Below are 17,826 nucleotides of genomic sequence, written 5' to 3'. Positions count from 1 at the left end.
CTCTAGAGCGCAGGCTCAGTAGTTGTGGCGCACGGGCTTAGTTGCTCCGTGGCGTGTGGGATCTTCCCAGACCAGGGTTTCAACCCGTGTCCCCTGCATTGGCAGGCGGATTCTTAACCACTGCGCCACCAGGGAAGTCCTGTACACAAGTTTCGGTGTGAATATATTTTTTTCATTTCTCATGGATATATATCTAGTAATGAAAGTGCTGAGTCATATGGTAACTCTATGTTTAACTTTTTGAGGAAATGCCAGACTGTTTTCCAAAGCGGCTGCACCATTTTACAGTCCCACCAGCAATACACCAAGGCTCTAACTTCTCCACATTCTTGCCAACACATTTTATGATCTGACTTTTTGATTCTAGCCATCCTAGTGGGTGTGACATAGTATCTCACTGTGGTTTTGATAACTAATGATGTTGAGCACATCTTTGTGTACCTATTGGCCATCTATATATCCTCTTTGGAGAAATGTCTATTCAAATCCTTTACCTGTTTTATAATTGGGTTATTTGCTGTTTTATTATTGAGTTGTAAGAGTGCTTTGTATATTCAGTATACAAGTCCTTTGTCAGATACATGATTTGCAAATATTTCTTCCGACTCATCTTTTCACTTTCTTGATGATATTGTTTGCATAATTTAAAATTTTTTAATGAGTTAAACTCACTGCTGCTTTCTTCCACTACCTTTGGGCTAAGTCTTTCTCCTTCGAAGTTGGATAAATATTCATCTACATTTCTTCTCGTTCATTTTACACTAAGCTCTAAAACTTAACTGGAGTTATAAACAAGGAGAACATTTATTGCATAAGGCAAACACAAATTAATTAGGTCTGGGTGCAAAAACTTGTACCACTAGATCCTCTTTCTATCATGTTCTGTAAGTTGGTACTTCACTTCCCTTGCCTGGAGCCTACAGTGATGGAAAAAGAGTAGGCAGGTGGGGCCAGCACACACCTGTGTCAACTGGCAGAAGAACTGTGTCCTGTGCTTGTCAAGGCAACACAAACAGCTCACATCCAAAACTGAATGTATTTTTTTTTTTTTTTGTCTTCATCCTAAGTCTTTCTATGTGGTAAGGAGCAAAGTTCCTCTCTCTAGCTGAGGAGGAGGAGAAAACTCCTCTAATCATTGCAGGAATGGGATGCAATGGGAAGAGCAATCAGCAAGGATTCCACTGCAGAGAAAAGAGTTTAAGACTAGCAAACTTGGGTTTGAGGATGACCTTTGCTGCCTCCTAGAGAGTCATTTTATTCTCTGGACAGGAATTTCCTCTCCTGTAACTGCAGACACCAACACAAATGGTTGCAGTAAGGACTGATAGTACCAAGTGCTGAACAGATAGCTCCCCCATCCACCCATGAGTGCACTTAACAAATATCTATTGAGTGCTTATTATGTGCCAGACACACCTTTAGATGCTGGGAAAACAGATAAGAATCCCTGTGCTCATGGGCCTTACATCCTATTGAAGGCAGGGAGACAAAAGCCAAGATAAATAAGCACACAGTCTATTGGATGGCAGAAAATCCTATGAAGAAAAGTAAAGCAGAAAAGGGGAAGGACAATAGAGTGGGCCAGTGGCTGGGGGAGCCCATATTGAGAAGGTTATACTGAACAAAAGCATGAAGGAGATGAGGGAGTGAGCCATGCGGTCACCTTTACAGGAGGAAGAAACAGGGAGTGCAAAGGCCCTGAGGTGGATGTGTGACTATGGTGCTCCGGGAACAGCAAGGAGGCCAGGGTGAGTACAGAGGTAAGTTCAGAGAAGTAGCAGGGGCCAGAATGACCTTTCCAAGGCATTTTAAGGACTTGGCTTTTACTCCAAGTGACCCAGGAAGCTATTAGAACTTAACACAATAAAAGGTAGCATAATGATTGAAATTTGTCAACCCCAGACTCAAATAGTACTATAATACTAGTAATGGGTATAAATTTGCTTATGCAGTTCCCTGTCTAAAAACTCTGCAATTAACTTGTAAAAATTCAATTCTTTTGCTTTTGGATGAAACAGTATCTATGTATGGCTAGTGATGATATAATTGAAATTTCTGGGCCAGCATACCGTTGTAGCTCAGTTTATTCATCAAGTCATTCAACCAGAGTTGAGGATAAAAGAAAGAAATGAGGAAGCTCAAGGCTAGTGGAGAGAGGCAGAAATATAAACAAGCAAAAAAAGTAACTGAGGCACCATAATAGACAGCTGTACTAGGTGTGGAAAGACCTCAGAAAATGAGGGAGGTTGAGCTGAGCCTTAGAGGGGGAGAGATGCTCTCCAGGTGTCTGCTGGGGGTCGGGGGCAAGAGCAGAGAAGCAGATCCCTCTGGCAGAGAGGACAATGCATGCAGAGGAAATAGCTTGAGGTAAGGCCCAGACGTTGAAACCTGATGGCACTTTATGGAATGTGCAAGTGAGGGCTAGCGAAGGGATCATGCTTTAGCAAAAACCAGCATTGGCCGATCATGGGTAAACTTGTAGGCTAAGCTAAGAAAGTATCATTTACCTGAGGGAAATGGAAAGCCTCTGGAGGGGTTTAAGGGTGAGAGTAGCATGATCACATCTGCACTTTGGAAGAATAATTTTAACAGCAATGTAGAGCATGCACTGGACTGGTGTAAGGGCGGGGGAGGCGGAAGAAAAAGACAATTCAAACAAGAGATAAGGGTCTGATCTAAGATAGTAACAGTAGTGTTGAAAAGGAGGTTATAGAACAAATAGACATGTAGGTGACACACAGTAAGAGCCCAATAAGTAAATGAGATGTCAGGAGAAATAGGTCTAGAATATTTGTCCTGTCACAAAATAGTGACCATTTTGCGCTAGACTAGGTACACCATTTTGGAGGGGCAAGTTCCCTCTCCCTTTAGGGGAAGTAGTTGTTGAGTTTTTGGTATAGGAGTTTAAGAATTCGGTGTGAAATTCAAATAGAGATGTCCAAAAAACAGCTGAAAAAAATGCGTCTGAAAAATCAGGAAACGAAAATTGGGCTGGAGATTTAAATTTGAGAGTATCACTCATGAAAGTGGTGAAATTGTCTAGGGAGGACATTTAGGACAAGAAAAGCAGCATGTATGACCAGAATAGAATCTCAAGAAACAGCAAGATTTAAGTAAAAGAGGAATCAGCTAAGGAGCCTGAGGCGAATTCGAATATAAACCACGAATGCAAGGACCTTGCTCACCAATGTGTCACGAATGCTTAGCTTAGTGCCTGGCAAAAACTGGATGATGGATAAATGTTTGTGGGTTGACAAAGGGAAGAAAGAAGTAGTACTTGTCACAGAAATAGAAGAACCTGAAAACAATAAATAAGGTGCTGGAAAAGAGAAAGACTGTCAAATGCTACGGTGATCAAAATGAGGACTGAAGAGGGCCCCTTTGATTTAGTAATTAGGCAGAGAATATAAGCGGTCCTAGCAAGAAGTTGTCGCATGAATTGAGTCTCGAACGATCATTTTATAGACAAGAGGAGACTAACCATGAGCTTAATAAACCACGTCAGAGACATTATAGTAACTACACAAACGCAGGCTAATTAACGAGGAGACTAGCGGATAATAACGCTGCAATCTGGGTACCCCCACCTTCCCAAGGGCAAACTCTTCCCCAGCCACACTGGGTTCTAGGCAGTGCTCACTAGCCCAGGACGTTCCCAGAACTACGGGTCCCAGCAGGCCATGCGCCAGACAGCCATGGACTCTGAGGAGAAACTGGGCGCCAGACCTTCTGGGAACGGTAGTTTGTGGCCCCGACCCCAAGAAGCTCTGCATGCTTCCCACCAACTCCTTACTTGAGCTCTTCGGCCGAATACATCCCGAAGGAAATGCCCTGCAGCCGCCGCCAGGGCATGTTCTTTGAGCCCAACATCCTCCAGGTCAGTTCCGAGCTCTGACACCCAGAGAGAAATTCCAGTCACCACAGGTATATTTTTAACGCTGCCTCCGGCCCGCAGCCACCATGTGATTTAAACTGCGCTTGCGCGCGCGAGAAAGACTCACGGGAAGATTTACGTGGACGATAACATTTCCGATCTAGGGGGAGAAGGAAAATAATTTCACGACTCTCACTCGCCCTTTTATTTTGAAAATAATCGAATACATATAAGACATTAAAATAATATTTTAGGAAATGTCTTTGAGGCAAATGAGGTGTACTGAGCCTTTAACTTCCGAAGCAAAATCTTTCAAACCATGGGACTGTAACCTCCTATGTTGTGATTGCTTTCGTCTTGTTCCGTCTCAGCCAATAGCCGAGCTATTCCCCGCCCATCTCCCCCCCACCCCGCCTTAAGGTGGAGGGCATGCTTTTCCCGCACGCTATGCGAAGACGCCAAAGATGGCGGCCGTATCGTCGGCTCGCTGGCTGAGGGTCCGCCGCGGGCTTTGCCTACCGCTGACGGGTCGGCGGGCAGGTCTCTGCGGACGGGCCCCCAGTAGCAGGTAAGAGAAGCTTGGAGAATCCATGAGAAAGACCCCAGGATCACCTGGGCCATATGTATCCCTTTTCCCCCCGGAGAGCTGGGGAACTAGGTACCTTGGAGTGGAATGCGCGTGCGTGCGCTCGCGGCCGCGTGTCCCGGAAAGATGGCACGCGGAGTCCGCGTACTTGAAGAAGGGCTCCACACGCGCTAGTTAGGGGTATATTGATTGCTGGGGCTCGCCTACCCCGGGGTTAGAACTCTTGGCAAGATTTAGGATCCTGCTGTCGTGGAGCCTGCATTCTGTTAAGTGTGGCTGTTGGCAACCCCTACCCAAGTTTTAGAAGAAAGAAAAATTGTATCCGCTCTTACCCGTTTTCACCCACCGGGAGGAAGGGGGGAAAAATCAGGTTTTCCCAAATTAAAGGCAGTTTACGAGTTTCACTGTATGCTGGATGTTGTGGGGATGTTTGGCCAAAGAAATCATCCAGGTGTTCATAAAAACAGGAAAGTCTAAAAGATCTGAACCCAATCTGAATAGGATTGCTGTGATTGTTAAAACTTGGCGCATGTAACATTTGTGTAGTTTTTTTCACTCGGTACAAACTGGCGTTGTGGAAGTATGAGAGGCAGGAACTTGTGAAAATTTGGGAATAACCTAATTTTGGATTCGATGTTTGCCATTTCCTTTGTGAGGTTATAGTAGACAAATTCCCTTATGTGTAAAGTGGAGCTAGTAGTAGCCATCAGAAAATTGTGAGTAACAAGTGAGGTGTGTAATTTACAGTATACATCTTATATATAACACCTTCCCTCAATCCTCACAAAAGAGAAGACGCTCCACCTGGTACTGCAGAAGCCTTAATGCTGCTGTTCAATCCCAGTCCTTTTCCCGGTGGTGCCCAGTGTTGTTGTTTTTCTACCCATTTCCTTTGATTTGGACGCAGCATCTCTCCCTCAGCATTCACCCACAAGACAAGAGTGGTGTATGTGACATACATGTCACGAGAAACAGCATGATTTGAAAGAATTGATCCCTTTCTGAAGTTGATCCCTAGCAGAGAGGTATTGTTTTAAAATGATGCCCGAGACCAGATACTAGTAGAGGAAGTAATTCTTCATTTAATCACATCTTGACAATTTTCTGAATGGTACCAATGCTATTTAGGACGGAAATACTTACAGGGTAGTGTACATTATATGTGTGGTATATTGACTCTATTTTTTTAGCGTGATCAGAACATTTTAAAACTCAATCATGGGTCAGTAATTCTATATTTTCGGTTAAAAAAATAATATAAATTTTTCCAAGTTTAAATTAGGACACATACATTTGGTACATTCCTGATTGTTGAAGGAAGTGGAATGAAAGGCTGTGGTGATCTTAGTTTCATAATTTGTCAAAATTGCTTTAAGTGGGATAATCTTTTATTGTCATCAGGGCATCATCCATGTAAAATCAGGAGCTCATTACATTATCCCTTTTAGCTTCAGTGTTTTGGGTTCTCAAAGGTGAAAGTTCCTTATATTTCAGATAAGCTGCTCAAATGTTCAAGTGCTACTAAATTTTTCCTTTTTTCCCTGATTTTATTTAATTAGATGGCCTGATTTAAAATTTTTTTGGCAATATGATGTCTATATCTGGAACATATTTTGTAATCGTTTTCAACTTGCCATTGAGACCATATCTTCTCAGCATACGTTGACATGAATTATCCAGTTTGATCCGTGATAATTGGAAAATTTTGGCTGAGTTGCACATAAGTGGAGGTGAGGTGGGAAGTTCATTAATGAGTATTAGCTTTAGGGCTTTTATTTTTTTGTAGATTTTATTCTGGAAGTGCAGCCGTCCCAGAGGTTGAAGGAGCTGATGCAACAGGTATATAAAAATATATTGAAATAACTCCATTTTTATATTAACGCATTATAGTTCTTTATAGTAGTAATATTGGGAAACTGATTCACTTTGTTTTATTTTTCACATTAAGGGACTGGAGAAGTGGTCATTCCAAAAAAGAAAACTTGGTGAGTATTCAATCATTGTTCATTCAGCAAGTGGTTAAGTGCTTATTATGAGCGAAACATTGTTAGGTAAGAAGCTAGTGACGGGAATAGCAATGGGAGAGCATTCTTGGGGAGGGAACCATTGCAGAGAGAAAAGCTTAGGAGTCTGAAAGAACATAGAAGAGGAAGGTAGAGAGTAGTGAGTGAAGGGGGAATGAGATTTACTTAAGAGTTAAAAGACCTTCTGAACTAAATTTGGGTTAGTGTTTACGTGGTGATGGTCAATTATGAGCATCATTATTAGAGTAATTTTTTTTTAAAGGAAGTTTTCACGTTGTTGGGAAATTAAAAAAATATTATCTTTATGGTCTTTACTGAGGTAGAATAAAACAAATGGTGCACACTGCAAAATTTAGCTTTTTTTTTTTTTTTTAATTATTTATTTATTTATTTATTTATTTATGGCTGTCTTGGGTCTTCGTTTCTGTGCCAGGGCTTTCTCTAGTTGCGGCAAGTGGGGGCCACTCTTCATCGCGGTGCGCAGGCCTCTCACCATCGCGGCCTCTCTCGCTGCGGAGCACAGGCTCCAGACGCGCAGGCTCAGTAATTGTGGCTCACGGGCCTAGTTGCTCCGCGGCATGTGGGATCTTCCCAGCAGGGCTCGAACCGGTGTCCCCTGCATTGGCAGGCGGATTCTTAACCACTGCGCCACCAGGGAAGCCCAAATTTAGCTTTTTTAACTCACTTGATAGATCCTTGAACAAATTGCCTTATATAGGAAACATTTGTTGAATATATAAGAACTAAAACTTACAAAAGTTTGTATAGTAATGATATTATTGAATGCATTTAAAGATCCTTCAAAAAGCCAGGTGTTTTTTGAGTATGACCTGAAGATTCAGGCTCATTTAAAAAAAAAAACAAAAACTTTCTTAAATTACTAAAGTAATTAATGGTTATTGCCATTAATTAGTAAGGTAACTAATGGTTATTGTTCAGTGGGATAAATTGAACATGCAGAAAGGAAGTAAAATTACCAGCAATCACTGTACTCAGAGGCAAGTTACCTAATCTGTCTGTGCCGTAGTAGAATGTGGGTAATACAGTACCTGCCTCAGGATTAAATGAGCATTTGAACAGTTCCTGCCACATAATCAGATCTCAGTAGGTGATACCTATTATTTTAAAGTTCTGGGATATAACATTTGAAGTTGTACGTATACATTTAGTTTAGCAGAATTGATTTGTTAGATGTACCGTTCTATACTCTGTTTTAAATTTTGAATGATTACATAGTATTTTATTATATGGTTATATTCAGGGTCATTTATGTTTTCCCTGGACTGAGAATCAGAACCAAGATAAGAGTAGGAATATACATATCGTGAATGAGGCATTTCTTGAATGACATTCCAGTCCAGTGCACTTTACCAACCCATTGTGCCTCTATCCCTGACAAAGGTACCACAGGGAATACACGAGAGGGAATGTATTGAGGGTGTGTTCAGATGGACTACAGTCTAGTTGAGTTGTGTGCATATTTTATATTTTATATCTTACACCCACTTTACATGTGTACATAACTGTTTACACATGACTAGGGGCTACACGGGATATGATCAAATCAAGAGTGGTTGTATTGCAGTAATCAGGTGAGTTTTATTGAAAACATAGTTTAGGTGTACCTTAAAATGGGTCAGATGATTTTATTGGCATCAGAATCACCGGGGAATTTTTAAAATACATATTCCTGCAGGTAATTCTTATAAACCCTAAAGTATAAGCCCCACAAATATAGAAAACAGTAAGGTAGGGTGGGACATGATCATGATCTGTCTGGTGGTAGTAGGAGACCATGCAGGCAGGCCTGTGAAAAATGCTCTATTAGAATAGGAGAAATAAGGTAGTTGATAGAGAGCAAACTGAGGCCTATTTATTTATAGCCCATGAGGTAAGAATGGTTTTTACATTTTTTATAGTTGAAAAAAGACTATTTCATGACACATGAAAATTATGTGAAATTCAAATTTCAGTGTCAGTTAAATTTTTTTTTGGAACACAGCCTCACTCATTTTTTAACTTACTATCTGTGCCTACTTTTATGCTCCAAAGGCAGAGGTGGGTAGTTGCAACAGTCCTCACGGCCCATAAAGCCAAAAATACTTACTGTCTGTCCCTTTACAGACAAAGCGATTGATAGAGGCTCTCTGATAGAGAGCCTCTGCTTTCCAGGCTCAGGAATTTGTGCTTTTAGACCTAGAAGAAGCCATAAAGACTACAAATTCCTGTTGCCTTATTTGAGAGATGAAGCATCTTTTAAGGCTGTTAAGATGCTTTTAAGGCATCTTTCCCAAATCACAGATGCCGTAGAAGACTAACAAATTGTAGAGAGTCATTGTGAGTTTTCATATAGGAATGTGACAGGATAGAGTGTTCTGAGCACGCTAATCTGGATGGTGTAGTTACTGTAGAGAGGGCAGGGAGCCCAATTATGATCAGCGCATAGGTAACTGGGCTCATTAAAGGAATGGATGTTAAAACTTACCAGATTGGCCAGAAGAGGATGTGGAGAAATGGATGCTCAGATACATTTGTTGCTTGGGCAGTCAGTTGGAACAACACTTTGAAGGGAAAGTTGGCAGAACCACAGCCTAAAATGTGCACACCTTATCGGTTAGCCATTCTGGAGGAACCCCTGCAAATACGCCCAGGGAGACATGGATGACAGTGTTCTTTACAACTTGGGAATAATAACAAGTTGAAATAGCCCAAATGCCCATATGTAGGGATAATAAAAAGCAGTTATCATACAGTATAACATTTAAGGAATTAATTAGATTTACATGTAGTAACATGGATAATACAGTCAAACTTATGGAAGCACGTATCCAGAATGACAGTATATGTTTTCATTTTAGTTTTATGGTGGTATGTGTGTAAAAGTACCCTTTAAAGTTCTGGAAGTATAAACACCAAACTTACAGTAGAGTAGGAGCGGGTCACAAAATGATGCCAGATATAATAGTCTAGTTTGTTGTTGTTGTTTTTTAAGTATAATGTATTCATTGAGGTTATTTTTAGTGAGTGATCTGAATGTTCATAATTTTTTCACTTACATTTTGTTCACTAACATTTGTTCAGTATGTTGTAAAGATGTACTCACTTGATACGACTTAAATATGCTAACGTGGGGCTTCCCTGGTGGTGCAGTGGTTGAGAGTCCGCCTGCCAATGCGGGGGACACGGGTTCGAGCCCTGGTCTGGGAAGATCCCACATGCCGCGGAGCAACGAGGCCCGTGAGCCACAACTACTGAGCCTGCGCATCTGGAGCCTGTGCTCCGCAACAAGTGAGGCCGCGATAGTGAGAGGCCCGCGCACAGCAATGAAGAGTGACCCCCGCTTGCCGCAACTAGAGAAAGCCCTCGCACAGAAACAAAGACCCAACACAGCCAAAAATAAATAAATAAATAAATAAATTTATTAAAAAAAAAAATGCTAACGTAAGATTTAGTTAGGGAATACTGAGAGATGAAAGAATATCTTTCTCTCGCTGAAATTATGTAAGTGTGATTTTAGAAAATCCAGTAGATGTTGTGTATGTCAGGGAATTAGTCTTGACATAGTATAAAATTTCCTATGTGTTTTTTTTCAAATGACTTAAATTATGAGTGTATGTTTAAACTTTATTTAGAAAAATACATTTGGTTTATTAAGTTTATTCTTATTTCCCTTTTAGAAATGAAACACATAAAATTTAACACAAGTAAAAATACATTTGGAACCAAATTATTTTGTTTGTCAATTATTCCAGTGAAACCTCCTCTTTTCAGTAGTTAGTGAATGTCTCTACCCATAGTCACAGTGGGTGGCTGGCCCGAACTTCTTATAAAGGTTATATAGTTGAGAGGTTCTAAACTCGAATCATCTGGGAATTCAGTAAGAATGCATGTGACAGTTCTCCATAGAACCTGGGGGTCCTGATTCAAAAGTCCAGAGTGCGGCTTGTGATTTATTCTTACATACAGCTGAATTAAGAGCCACCAGTTTGGATAATAAAGGCAAGAATATTATAGAAAGCTACAGTAAGAATGCATAGAAAAATGGGTAGGAGGAGGTAAGATTCAGGTTAGACAGTTTTATGAGATGAGGGTGAAAATTGCTAGCCCTGGGTGATGGTTATAGGGACCAGGCCAGAGAGTGTAGCATGGAACGTGTACTAACCACCTTTGGGCAAAAGAACTAAACAGTTTTCTCATTTTCTAACTTATTATTCTAGTGATCTTGAGAGATCAGAACTGGCTTTACTTGAGACCTGAACTTCGTTGTTGGCCAGTCCATTCCGAGAGTAGGATCACTTGTTCGCTTTGTGAGTGTGAAAAGCCCTCATGAGGGTTAACTTGTGATTCTCATTCTTAGGGATAAAGTGGCTGTCCTTCAGGCCCTTGCATCCACGGTACACAGGGTAAGTAGGAATCTTAGGTTTTTGTATCTAACTCAGCTAATAATAAATGTAATGTTCATACCTCTGCATGATTCACAATTAAACTGTTGTAGATCTAGAGAGTTTCTTAGAAATATCTAGTCCAGTCCCTTCATGTGACAAATGAGAAAACTAAAGCTTTTAAAATGATTGGCCCAGGGCTACTTAGGATATTAAAACCCTGACTTAGTACCATGTCTTTTTTCTCCAAATTCAGTGTTTTTATACTATGCCAGTGATTTTTAAACTTAACCTCCTGAAGAGCTTGTTGAAATGCATGTTCCTGGGGAACGGTTTGGGTGTGATAGTCTAATGCAAGTGATCTGTAGACCAACTTTGAGAATAGTGTACCCACCATGCTGGAAGTAATTCAGTGATTAAGAATCTGGGTCCTGGAGCCAAATGTTTTGTTTCATCTTTATCACAAAGTTACCTTTTCTTTTGATGCTTCTGTTTCCTTATCTATAAAATGGGGATTTAATTATAGCACCAAACCTTGAGGTTTGGGTGAGAATTAAATAAGTTAGTGCACGTGAAAGGGTTTAGGACAGTGCCTAACACAAAGGACATGCTCGGTAAGTGCTAGCTATTTCATTATTGCTCCAGCTATCTTGGTGATTTATTTGTGAATAATTTGCTCTCTTGACAGTTCAAGAATAGAGTCTGTAGTCTTGATAGATAAACTGAAACCCTGGTAAATGCCTCAGAAATGGAACTTTCTGATTGATTGTAGATTGTATTTTTCATTAGCTGCAAACTGTACTTTCAATTTCAGCTGTGGGGGAAATGTCTAAAGTAATTAAGTCCTTTCTTTTTGCTGCAACGTTTGTGTGGATTCTGACCCTCCCTGAGACCGTTATCACAGATTTCCGGAATTTTTCTTCTATTGTAGATGTTAAACTTACAGGCTGTCGGGCCAAATATGCACTGATATACCCTAGCAGTTTCTGAGGATGGGTTTTAAAATACTGCATCTCCACACTAGCAAGACATTGAGATTTTCAGCTCACTTATCCATAAATAGGCACCTGAAATGTAAACTCGTGAAATAGGCCTCTGAGACTGTTCTCAGTTTTTTAATGAGAATGGCCCAGGGCCCCTTCAAGTCAAAGAAGTTATAGAATTATGTGTACAGTTGTCTGACTTGTCTGGGTGTGGGCACTTAAAATCCAAGGGATAGTCATTCATTCATTCAGTAACCACACATTCTACCACACATTCAGCACAACTGTGCTGGTTGTAGAATTAAGACAGAGTCCTTGCATAGTTTCTAGAGAGGGAAGCTGAAGGAGCACTGAGGAGAGGGTGCATGACCCAGACTGGGAAAGAACTTCCAGAAGAGCTGATATCGGATCGATGCTTGGACGATGAGAAGCCAGGATGGTGGGAAAGAGCATTCCTAGCAGAGGCAGCACCAGGAGCAGAGGCACAAAGGCATAGAATGAGTAGGTTGTATGGGGGAAGCAAGAGTTTGTGGGGTAGAGCAATGAGAGGTGAGGCAAGAGCATGAATGCTCTGCTAGGGGCTTCTGATTTTTATTCACGTCCACTGAAAGACTTTAAGCAGTGGTGTGACATTATCAGGCAAGTTTTAGAAAAGACAGCAATGTGGATACGGGAAACCTTTCCTCTCAAATGTATAATAATGATCTTAACATGTCCAAAACCCAACCCCTTTCTCTCTAAAACTTACACATTCTTTGCCATCTCATTAATGGCAGCTCCATGCTTCTAGTTGCTCCTCTTTTTCATGTGCTGCACTTCAGTAAATCCTCTGTTTCTTCCATCAAAATATTTGTGTATGGAGTCCCAAAGACCACGCCCAGGTTCAGTGGTTTGCTAGGAGGATTCACAGGACTCAGCGTATGGTCCTACAGCTATGTTTTATTACAACGAAAGGACACAAAGCAAAATCAGTAGAAGAAGAAGGCACGTGGGGTAAAGTCCAAAGGAAACCAGGAGAAAGCTTCCAAGAGTGTTTTCCCAGTGGAGTCACAAAGGACACACTTAATTCCTCCAGCAGAGTTGTGACAACACGTGGAAAAGTCTACCAGGAAAGCTCTTTAGAGACTCAGTGCCCGGAGTCTATGCCTGGCACATACCAAAATTCCACACTCCCAGAGGAAAGCAGGAGTTCAGCATAAACCACATAGTACAGTTTAGATCAGTACTGGGAATGGTGGGGACCCTCCAAGATCCAAGTTCCCAGATGCCCACCAGGCCTTGTAAGCAGGCCTTTCTAAGAATAGCAATTTCAAGCCTGGTAACTTTTTTTCCTGCACAGCATCCAAATCCTGAGCACTTGTCATCACCATGATCACCTTGGTCATCCAGGCCGCCATCATCTCTTACCGTCTTGGATTAATTACAGCCGTCTCTGTCCTCTTCACCTCCTCTGCCCCCTACAGACTGTTCTCGATTAAGCCGCCATAGTGACCTGCTAAAATGTTGAATCACATCGCTCTTCTACTCAGGACTCATTTGTCTTCTCATTTATCATAATATGGCTTCTCATTTGTCATAATTCAAATAAAAGCTGAAGTCCATCCGAGGGCACCTGAGGCCCTACGTGTTCAGCCACCACCCCCACTGCCACTCTGACCACATCGCCTACCATCTTCCTTGCTGGCTCTGCTCTACGTGGCCTCCTGGCTAATTCTCAGTTTCTTAGTAGGCCCGGGTCTGCCTCAGGGCTTTAATGTTTGCTGTTTATTCTGCCTGGAGTATTTTTCCCTGAGATATCCACATAATTTCCTCCTTCATCTCTTTAAGCCTTTTCATTGAGGCCTTCCTCAACCACACCATTTAAAATTGTATGTTTCGGGGACTTCCCTGGTGGCACAGTGGTTACGAATCCACCTGCCAATGCAGGGGACATGTGTTCGAGCCCTGGTCTGTGAAGATCCCACATGCCGCGGAGCAACTAAGCCCGTGCGCCACAACTATTGCGCCTGCGCTCTAGAGCCTGCAAGCCACAACTACTGAGCCCGTGTGCCACAACTACTGAAGCCCATGCGCCTAGGGTCTGTGCTCCGCAGCAAGAGAATCCACTGCAATGAGAAGCCCGTGCACCACAACGAAGAGTAGCCCCTGCTCGCCACAACTAGAGAAAGCCTGTGCGCAGCAACGAAGACCCAGCACAGCCAAAAATAAATAAATTAATTAATTTTTAAAAAAAGGATTAAAAAAATAAATGTATGGTTCTTTTCTCTGATAGTTCGTTCTCCCTCCCTCCCTCCCTCCCTTTCTCATAGCAGTTATTGCCTTTAAAATTACTCTATGTTTTATTTATTTTTGTTTTCTGGAGATTTTTTTCCCCACTGAATAGTGAGCTCTATGGGGGATAAGATTTTATTGTCTCCTTGGTAGCTAGAATAATGCCTCGCACATATGAGGTGCTCAGTAAATATGGAATGAATGAATAAGGAAGGTACTGAACTAAGGTAGTGGCAGTGGGGATAAGGGACGGTGGAGTAGGTAGGGGATGTTAAGGAGCTAGAGTTGACCACACCTGGTGACAGGTTAGTTGAATGGAAGTAGTAGGAGAGGATCTTTGGCTGGGATTGCAGAGTGCTCGGTACCATTCACTGAGATAGAGAAGATATGAGGGAGAAGTAGCTCTGTCAGGGAAGTTCAGTTGGGGATAAATCTAGTGTGAGGCATCTGAGCTACAGGGCCAGAGTAGAGAAGTTGTTTCTCAGAAACCATGAAGGGCTTGGAAATCACTGAGGGAGGAAAATGTAGGAAACAAATAGTAAGTCTAGTAAGGGAAGTCCAGCACGTCGCAAAGCTAGGGGCCCCAGACAGGTATTGGATAAGGATGGTGGACAGGACAGAGCCAAGCAACAGTTGGTAATCAGGGAGCAATAGTCCAGGGCAGCTACCCTAGAACTGCTCCCTCTGGGTTGCCGTTACATACCCACCACATCTTGGTGGAGAGTGGTATAACCAAATGAAAGGGGCCTCAAATGAGTATAAAGGGAATACAGCATCGGGCATCAGGAAGCGAGGGCCCCGAAGAGTACTGCCTCCGGGCCCTAGGCATGAGCACCCTTCCTGTGAGAGCCGCAGCGAGGCTGTCCCTGGAGAATCCGGGTCAGTAAGACAAGGCATCAACGGGACAGAAGACATTCAGGATGTAAGTTGAGTTCTTCCTGTGGAACAAAGTTGCCAGAAGGCCCAGGGAAGGGGGCTCCAAGGGATGGGAGAAGGCTAGAAGAAGTAATTTGAGGGCCGTTCTAAGTGAGCCTCTAGTGGTGCTGGAGAGTTAATTTTGCTCAGGGTTCTACCTAGAACAATTTGAAGAAGTCTAGAACCTTGGACAAAAGGACGCGGGAGAAGCTGCTGCTGTTCCCGCCTCCTGAGAGGGCCCAGGAACTACTGTCCTCCGTTTGCAGGAGACCTTAGTGCAGGAAGCTGGTGCCCAGGCTAGTTAATTCCGAAGCTCTTGACCTTGAGTTTAAAACAGCAATTATCCCTGGTGATAGCAGCCTTCAATTAAAAAGCAGTCATGGGGGTTTGAGCCATTGTTTGCTTTAAGTTGTGCATAATTACAACCAAGTCTACAGAGCCACGGGTACAGCGTAGGTATTAGTGTCTGCAAACATACATATTTCTGCTTCTGTGATACATGTATAGTTAAAACTTACTTTACAGAGTTTTTAGTCATCACCAAAACCCACAGGGTCCTCTTAATAAAAATCTAGCTAAAGAGACTTCTGTGTCTTCCCCACAGGATGCTACAGCTGCCCCTTACGCATTTCAAGATGACCCTTATCTCATACCAACATCCTCTATGGAATCTGTGAGTATTTTTATGAAACTTTCCTAGTATTGTTTTATCTTGTTGGTTTGGGTACAAGAGTACATGTATAACTTAGCTTAGCTGTAAAAACTTTTGAAAAGTTTGCAGATGCTGATAGATAAATTGGTAGATTTTCTGAAATTTTTACTACTTTTATCAAAAAGTTTTAGAGATTGGCTGTGGAGAGAGTATTTGGTTTGGGTTTTTAATACTTAGGGCTCTTTACCACTATAGAGCAATCCACTTGGTTTAAACACATTGCTTTTATATACCTCAAGCTGTATATAAGATGTGACCTGAAATTACGTCACACTAAGTAGAGGTAGATAAATAATAATTATGTAGTTTAACTTCTAATTGGGATTCTGTGTATCACTGTATTCTCTCTTTTTTTTAAGGGGGCAGAATAATTTTTGCTGAGGGTGTGACTTTGATCTCTTGAGTTTAAATTACAGGTAATATCAACTTATATCTAAATCTTTTTCTTTATATAGCATTCATTTTTGTTGGCAAAGAAGTCCGGGGAGAATGCAGCAAAATTTGTTATTAATTCATATCCCAAATATTTTCAGAAAGACATAGCTGAACCTCATATACCGGTAAGGAGAAGTAATTGCAATTTTCAGATAATACTATGTAATTGTAACTTAAACTAAGTTTTCATGGCTAATATTTAAGTAGCCATTTGAATGCCTACAGTATTTGGCTGAAAAGTCTTTTAATGTTTACGGTTATCTTTGCTTACAATAAATACTAACCTTTATTATTATTATTTTTAAACTATATGTCTTTGCTCTTCATTTTATTTTCCCCATTTGGCTTCTGTGACACCAGACTCTTACATCTTTATCTCTGTGACTATTCCTTTTTAGTTTCCCTCAGTAGCTTTTCTATCTACTCCTTAAGCCTTGGTGTCTTTTTCTTAGGGTTCCGTGCTCAGTCACTTTCTCTTTTTTTTTTCTGTCCAAAATCTTCCTGCTTCAGTGACCCTTATACTCCATTTGGCATTCTTGTATATCTGGCCTAGGTATCTCTACTTTGAACTCCAGATTGTATTTCCAGCTGCCTCTGTTCTGTAGTCATGAGGAGTGTGCAGGGCCTGCTGTGTGTTAGGCATTGTGCTTAGCGTGTCATACAGTGGTGAGCGAAACACGGGCACTGCCCTCCTGAGTTTATTAGTGGAAATAGTAACTCAGACTCATTATGTCTAAAACTGCTCCCTCTCACATCTCCCTACTTTCCAAAGCATGCACACACACAAACCCCCCAGACACACCCTCTTGTGCTTCTCATGCAGCGACTCTTGGGGACAAATTAGGTAGTCAGTGTGATTGTGTCCATAAAAATATTAGAATCCTGAACTAAGACAGTGGCAGCAGTGGAATGATCATTTGTTGGCCATCCTTTCCCCGTTATGTTTCTAACAGTTACTCTTCTATGTTTAGCTCACTTCTGCTTAAAGCCGTCCGTGGATCCCGTGCCCCCATGGCGGGCAGCATTCCCATACCTCTGAGACCTCTTACATCATTTATCATTCACGCTGTATCATAACTATTTCCTTATTTGCTTTCTCTGTTAGATTGTGAGCATCTTGAGGGTAGAGAATGACTTCCGTCTCTTTATCCCCAGTGTCTAGCTTAGTGCCTGGCATCAAGTAGTAGGCCTTCAATAAATATTTGGGTACATTGGTGAGGAGGTAAAATCAACATACCTTGGTAGTACTAAACATTTAGAGTAAAAGAAGTATCAAGGATGAAAGGTTTCTGTCTTTGCAAACTGGGTGTACTGTGGCACTTTTAACCAAGATAGGGAGGAAAGTAGGAAGGATGGTTTTAGCAAGGGAAAAATAAGTTCACCTTGAAATTGGAAGTTTAGTTGGAAATTAGATTCTTCAGATATGGATTAAATATTTATGTTTGGGTGCTTTTAAATTCTCTGCCCCAAGCTAGGAGATCGCTAAGTAATCTTGTTTTGGAGACTGGAGAGGTTTTTTGAAATAAGTTATATTCCCTACAGAGGTATTCTTGTTAAAATGATAAATAGTATCTGGTGCATGAAGCATGAATCGGAGCAGTGAAGTTTTATTTTGGTGTGTTGGTGATCAAAATTTTGTCCTAC

General features: G+C 41.6%; 2 protein-coding genes across 3 annotated transcripts in view; one reads left to right on the top strand and one right to left on the bottom strand.

Moving 5' to 3' along the window:
- The window catches only part of POLR1A (RNA polymerase I subunit A), a 78,171-nt gene extending 74,209 nt beyond the window's left edge, over positions 1-3,962 (bottom strand). For both annotated transcript variants that reach the window (XM_007175333.2, XM_057558411.1), the window contains exon 1: positions 3,794-3,962. In XM_007175333.2, the coding sequence (XP_007175395.2) occupies positions 3,794-3,870 (77 nt within the window). In that variant the 5' untranslated portion in view covers positions 3,871-3,962. The remainder of the gene's footprint in view (positions 1-3,793) is intronic.
- A 328-nt stretch (positions 3,963-4,290) lies between these two features.
- PTCD3 (pentatricopeptide repeat domain 3) overlaps positions 4,291-17,826 on the top strand; it is a 31,126-nt gene continuing 17,590 nt past the window's right edge. The window contains exons 1-6 of the mRNA XM_007175331.2: positions 4,291-4,442; positions 6,247-6,299; positions 6,409-6,445; positions 10,842-10,887; positions 15,640-15,708; positions 16,203-16,307. Coding sequence (XP_007175393.1) covers positions 4,339-4,442; positions 6,247-6,299; positions 6,409-6,445; positions 10,842-10,887; positions 15,640-15,708; positions 16,203-16,307 — 414 coding nt within the window. The 5' untranslated portion in view covers positions 4,291-4,338. The remainder of the gene's footprint in view (positions 4,443-6,246; positions 6,300-6,408; positions 6,446-10,841; positions 10,888-15,639; positions 15,709-16,202; positions 16,308-17,826) is intronic.

The sequence above is a fragment of the Balaenoptera acutorostrata genome, chromosome 12, assembly GCF_949987535.1.
Source record: "Balaenoptera acutorostrata chromosome 12, mBalAcu1.1, whole genome shotgun sequence".
Lineage (NCBI taxonomy): Eukaryota > Metazoa > Chordata > Mammalia > Artiodactyla > Balaenopteridae > Balaenoptera > Balaenoptera acutorostrata.
This window is presented reverse-complemented; position numbering and strand designations above follow the sequence as displayed.